Below are 6,544 nucleotides of genomic sequence, written 5' to 3'. Positions count from 1 at the left end.
TTGAGTGTGAGCGTTAATCATAGATATAGAATCTATAGCTTCTATTAGAAGTGAAACAATAGTTTCCTTATAGCTTTCCTTGACATGATAAATGATAGAGCGCTCATTTTAGTATTTATATTAGTTTACTAAAATATCATTTACAAGTAGCTACGTGTTTTAATGATAAAATACATTGAAAGATAAAACGGTAAATTTATCCTTACTCAATGTAAACCGTCTATAAAGGATTATTGACTGTTTAGATTGTAACAATGGATAATTTATAACGTATCTATATTTGGTATATAGAGAGTTCTATGTAATCACGAGTGCAATTTCAAATTTATAGTGGAGTCAGGAGAAATTAATAATTTAGAAAATTTACTTGGTAAATTTTGAATCTACTTATTAGGAGCTTGGTTACATAGGCTCATGGTCCTTACATTGTCTGGGATAATATCATCTTGTAGACTTAAGTAATTGATTTAATAAGTCAATTAGAATTCAAAAATAGACTATCTCTTATTTGAGAATTTTCATCAAGTTTGGGCATTTTTGAGAAGAAAAGAGAAATAAGAATTTATTTGTTAATTAGTATACTTTGTGGGTCTAATTAATAAACATATTTAAATTGTAAATTATAAATAATTATTAAAATAAAATTAGTATTTAAATAATTTGATGAGAAAAGTACTAAACTTAGAAAAGACACTTTTGTTTTATTAGTTGAAATAAAGTGACAAAAATCTAACTCTAAAGCCCATATGTATATTTGGCCCTAAGAGAAAGATTTAGCCCAAGTCTTTCTTTCAAGCCCATCTCATTTAAACATAACCCTATGTGAATACCTATATAAAGAAAGAGAAGAGAATTGAAAAAGCTAATGTCACTTCTTCCTCTTCTCTTGATTTTCGAATTCACTGTGAAGTTTCTCTCTCAAAATATTGTTCTAAAGGTGATTTGGCTATCAACCCACACTATTTAAGGTGATACTCAGGCATTTGTAGAAGACTGTGATGAACACAATTAAAGGAAGAGAAGATTCAGGTTCAGCTAAATGCTATGCTACATAAAAGAATCAAGGGTTAGAGATCTGAACAGAAAGAGTCATATTGACCAAAAACCTAGTACAAAACAGATTCGTCCGACCTATTGAGCTTAGCTACCTATAAATATGGCACTATCTCCATGCAAGAGTTTGAGAACTTTGGTTCACATTTTTGATAACCAAAAAATACAAATTATTTGTGCGGTAAGAACTCCATTACAAAGAGGTTGTAATACCGCCTCATGAACTAAGGCTCATTAATGCCCCAACCACATACAAAATATGTCTCTTTTCTCTGTTTTTTTTTTGGAAGAACTGAAGTTCATGTCTCTTTTCTCCTTAATTGTATTTTCTTTAGCTTAATCTTTTGATATATCCCGTTTTTGAAAAACTCACTAAGCAATAGTTATTTAAAAAGTACGCGTATAAAATGAAACATACACAAGTGCAATAGATTAATTGAATTTTGTTTTTGAGGTAATAAATTCTGAGCAGTAACTCAGTCCCAAATATTGAACTCTACATGTTACTTCTCATTGGTTCCGATTAATATTTTCTGTTCTTTACTATAGCTTTATCACTTTTGGTAGATTAGATAAAATAATCAGTAGCTAAAAAGGTTCAAACTCTAAAAGACTTGAATAAAAACTTGGATCTTTCTTTGAATTTTTGTCATAGTCCTTCAAAATTCTAGCATGAAACCATCCTAGAAGTCTAGAAGTGAAATTTTCTTGGAAATAGGAATAAAACACAATGGTATTGGTAAATACTTTTATGTAAAATCATACAATGTCCCACTGTTCATGGACTATAAAAATACAATTTCAAATCTGTGAAAAGAAGATGATCAAAAAAACCCTGAAAACTTCCAACTCCAATCAAGCGCCACCATTTTCTCCCCAATTTTCTTTTATCTTTTTTCTGGGCATAAAAAACCCAACACTTCCAATTCATCAACACATACACAATGAAGAACAGCAATAATAAGCTCCTCAGGGACCACGCGCAGGGCCAAAACAGAAGCAAGCAGAAGTTTGATCATCAGGTATCATACCTCCTCCTTTACTTGTATCAATTGCTTCTAACATTTTCACCACTTCATCCATTTCTGGGCGCTTATCTGGATTTCCATCCCAGCATTTGCGCATAATATTCACGAAAGAACTTGGGCAGCATCGGGGAACTTCCGGTCGTAGATTCTGCAAACAAAACCAACCAATGTTACAAATGAATAAACATAAAAATTAACAGCTTAAATGAAAAACAGATGCTATAGGTTGAGCAAACTTTCACTTCAGACAGGTTATAGAGAAATGAGCATTGCAAGTAAACATGCTATAAGGTAAATTTCAAAATATCAGTTTAGTTTGTTTGCATAGTAAAAGTGCATTCATTACTTGGAAATAGTAGTACTCTAGCAAGAACTTTGTGATTATACTAACCTGTCGAACAACTGCGGATGATATGTCAGCAAAGCTAAGGTCCGGGTAAGGCATATCGCAACAATAAATTTCCCATAAGCATATTCCAAAGCTGTATACATCACATCTTCTATTATAAGGCTTACCATCCAAGACCTACACAGAACACCTTATGAGTTTGGCTCACACAAGACAATAATGAAATTCAACCCCAAGAAGTAATTCTTATCAGTTTGGTTCAAATATTTTATAATTCCATACGATACATTAATTCTTTAAAGAGGTAGGACAGCATGCAAAGATAGTATGAACATATACCTCGGGAGCCATGTACCCAAGGGTACCAGTTTCACCAGTCATATCCCTTGGATTTTGAGCTTCAACTCGAGCAACACCAAAATCGGCTATTTTGAGATTTCTTTGAGCATCTAGCAACATATTCTCCGTTTTGACATCACGATGCACAATCTTCTTTGAATGCAAATAGCTAAGTCTGTAGATTGAAAGAAGACATACAAACATTAATAATAAAAAAGTATAAATATATAATATAACTTCACATAGCTATAAAATGTTAAGAGCAAGAGAACCCACCCTCTTGAAAGGTCCAAAGCAAGTTGAATCACAACTTTAAAAGCAAGCTTCTTTCTTGTGTTTCTTATTAGAAACTGTTTGAGCGTCCCACCAGCAAGGTACTCCACAACAACACAACATGCCTTAGAAGGATGGGAACCATAACCCTCATCTGATGAATTGGTGGCAGGAATCTTAAGATTTGAGGCCCCCATAGAAGCACCAACAAACTGAATCCAAAATGTACAAGAAAAAAGTTAATTGTGCCAACTAGTAAAAACACACCCCTGAAATAAAAAAAATTAATCCAGAAAAATTGATGAATTTTACAGTAGAACAGGTACATGATTTCAAAGCTATTAAATTTTGACATCATTGCAAAGTTAAAATTCTCAAGATGCAACTATAATAACAGAGCTGGATTTCTCAAGGAAATGACATTATGAAATCGAAGAAGATAAAGAACAAGAATTAGTACTTTTGTAACGTTAGGGTGGTCAAGCTTGTGCCAAACAGCAACTTCCTGCCGAAACGATGCCCGCAGAGCAGCAGTTTCAACAGATGTTGCTATACCGTCCTCCCCCCAGTCCAATACCTTCACTGTTATAATAGAACATACAGCAAAAAATCGGTAGGTATATAATCAGTTTTCAATAGAAGCTGGGTGGTTTTACCAATGTAATAAAATGAATTAACTTAGACGTCAAGTTAACGAGTCATCTTCCATATGCACACCATTGTGACATAATGAATAATCATTCAAATGCAGAATGCCCTTATAGTAACAGTAACAAAAATCACCATTATCCCTTATGACACTGGTCTTGCAGTTCAAACAAAGCATTTACCCACCAACAAAACTAATTAACAGAATTTGATGACCATTCAAATGCTCTAGCCAATCACCCAAAACATTTAGCTTTAAATTTCATTTCAAAAGCACAGATGGTAAACTAAATAGGATTCAACACAATAGATTTCTTAAATTTACAAATATAGAAATAAAAATATGTAAACTAGTCATCACATCTCAAATTGACACCAAGGTACTACAAATGGTAATGAAACTGTATATCTACTTCCACACATCAACTACTGTCAACCATTTATGAAAAAATAACAATCTGGAAACTTGACCAAACTTCAGATAATTTGAAACACATGTAAAGAAAAAGTTTAAAAATGAAAATAGAGAAAAAGAGAAAAAATACCTGCAACATCTTGATTGTCATAGGTACCCCTATAGACAATACCATAGGTTCCCTGAGCCACAACATATCTTACATCCATCTTAGATAAATCAATTTCCCACTCTTCTTTAGGCCTTTGGCTCTCACTGTCCCCATTCCTATAAAATACCTTGCTGAAATGCTTCTCCAATTGTATATCTAAGGTCTTCAAATCAATTTTATCTGCTCTGAAAATCATATCTTTGCTACTAATACTTCCTGTACCTCCAACCTTTGAATCCACACCACCCACTGCATGATCCATCTTGCTGATTATTTTGAGAGCTTTAACCTCCTCACCTGTCTAGAAAACAGAGCAACCCCAGATACAAGATTTAATCTCCTCACTCTAGAAACGATAAGGAGTGCAAAAGAGAATATACCAGAGATAACTAATTTTTTGTTATATCAGAAAAAAAAAAAAACCACGATTTAAAAAATATATATCTTTGACTATTTCTCATATTCCCAGATGAGTTTGCACCAGACAGACCTCTGAAGAAATTAAAAAAAAAAAAAATCAAGGCTTTTATTAAATAACACAATTAGATTCGCTAAGAAATCTTCTCATAAATAATAAAAAGAAATACTCTAGTAAAAACACAATAATATCAAACACAGCCTATAGCATATAGATAGATGCCTCAATTGTTGACCTGATAACCCAAAAACAATTTTGTTTTTACAAGCCACCAAGGAAGAAATTCAAAAAAAAAAAAAAAAAATAGGAATAAAAGAAATCCCTTTAAAAAAAATTGCACTTCAAAACTTCAAATACACCATCACCAATCATTTATATTACATTCTCTTTTCTTCTTTTTCTCCCATATTCAATAAATACAGAAAAATAAATAAAAAAGTTCAAGGAAAGCCTAAGAAAACGATTCAATTCCCACCACTTGATGACCGAAGACCAAAGACCAAAAAAAAAAAAATTGTCTAAAAAATTGAAAACCACACAAAATTTAAATCACAATAAAACCCAGAATAGGAGACCCACTACAACCACGCGTGCCAAACCCATATGCTCAAAACATTTATATTATACAATAAATTAAATAAATAAAAAATACAGATTGGAAATTTAGACGAAAAGATTGACTTTACCTATAAATCGATAGAAGAAGAAGAATAAGAAAAGATTTCGAGATTCAAAGGTAAAAGAAGAGAAGAAATTGAGGAGCAAAAAGAAAGCCCTTGAAGAGTCATAACATCATCAATAATACCATGGAAGAGAGACCTCGATCGACCCAGACCTCATAAAATAAAATAAAAAAGATAACTTTTTTTATTTCTCAAAAAAAGAAAAAGAAAGATTCTTTGAAGAGAAAAAAGAGAGAGAGAATGTTAAAAAGGTAACCAACCGAAACGAACCCAAACCCCTGAAAATGAAAGAGAGGAAAGGGCTCTGAGAAAAAGTGGCTCAGCGCGGGTTTTGGTCTTTAAATAAGGGAAATAAATAAATAAATAATAAAAGAGGGTACAATTACAAAGGACAGACATTCGGTAGTTTAGTATCAAACAAAATCTTCCTTCCGTACCCTGTCGTATTAACTAATTTACCTGTACTTTCCTTTTGAACTATTTTGTCCCTTCAACCTACATTCAATAAAAAAAAAAAAATCATCTTCTATCTTACAATTTTCTTTTCTTTTCTTTTCCAAAACAAGCTTTTAAGTTCAACAATACGACACGTTCACACATTAACTAAAATACATTATTATTTCAACAATGTGTGATACAAAAATTAAAGACACTTGCTCTTTAAATTTGTATTTTTTTTCCTCAAATGGGAAGGAACTAGGAAGTGTAAAACAGGTAAAATTGTAATTTGAGATTTTATAAGGATTTTAGTTTTTTGTATTCATATATGAAGTTGACATTTAATACATAAAAATATTATGGGAATATATTGATTGTATCTAAAATTTGATGACCAAATTAATTGTTTTTTATTTTATTATGATTTGAGGTTGCATACGGCAGCAAAAAATGGCATAGTTCCAATGGTTGACAACTTATAAAAATGAGATATTACTTTGGTTTTATCTAAATAAATAAGAGATAAAAAATCTGATTATTCTTTTCACTAATGTCCACTAAAAGACAAAAAGCTAATGAGGACAAAAAGCTAATGTCCACCATAGAAAGTGCTAGCAAATTTCGTTACAACGTAATATACATACCAATAGGTCATAAACATTCAAGGTGCATAAATAACTTAACGTCTATGAGAGCAAAAACTTGTTGTATACCAAAATGGTACGTTTTACATTTATCAAGTCGCAAGT

At 31.9% G+C, this 6,544-nt stretch overlaps 1 protein-coding gene across 3 annotated transcripts; it reads right to left on the bottom strand.

Moving 5' to 3' along the window:
* Positions 1-1,768: 1,768 nt before the first annotated feature.
* On the bottom strand, positions 1,769-5,932 carry LOC115722699 (serine/threonine-protein kinase STY13). 3 transcript variants are annotated; one of them, XM_061103801.1, is made up of 7 exons: positions 5,817-5,932; positions 4,236-4,557; positions 3,503-3,624; positions 3,046-3,254; positions 2,770-2,944; positions 2,473-2,607; positions 1,769-2,229 (listed from the first exon to the last, which is right to left on the bottom strand). In XM_061103801.1, exons 2-7 carry the CDS (start codon positions 4,516-4,518, stop codon positions 2,023-2,025), a joined length of 1,131 nt encoding a protein of 376 aa, XP_060959784.1. In that variant the 5' UTR covers positions 4,519-4,557; positions 5,817-5,932; the 3' UTR covers positions 1,769-2,022. The 3 variants fall into 3 exon arrangements, with proteins under 3 accessions (XP_060959784.1, XP_030507835.2, XP_030507836.2); XM_030651975.2 differs by lacking the exon at positions 5,817-5,932 and adding an exon at positions 5,361-5,684; XM_030651976.2 differs by lacking the exon at positions 5,817-5,932 and adding an exon at positions 5,361-5,678 and having other exon boundaries at positions 4,236-4,553.
* Positions 5,933-6,544: the final 612 nt, after the last annotated feature.

This window comes from Cannabis sativa, chromosome 9 (assembly GCF_029168945.1).
Source record: "Cannabis sativa cultivar Pink pepper isolate KNU-18-1 chromosome 9, ASM2916894v1, whole genome shotgun sequence".
Taxonomy (NCBI): Eukaryota; Viridiplantae; Streptophyta; class Magnoliopsida; order Rosales; family Cannabaceae; genus Cannabis; species Cannabis sativa.
This window is presented reverse-complemented; position numbering and strand designations above follow the sequence as displayed.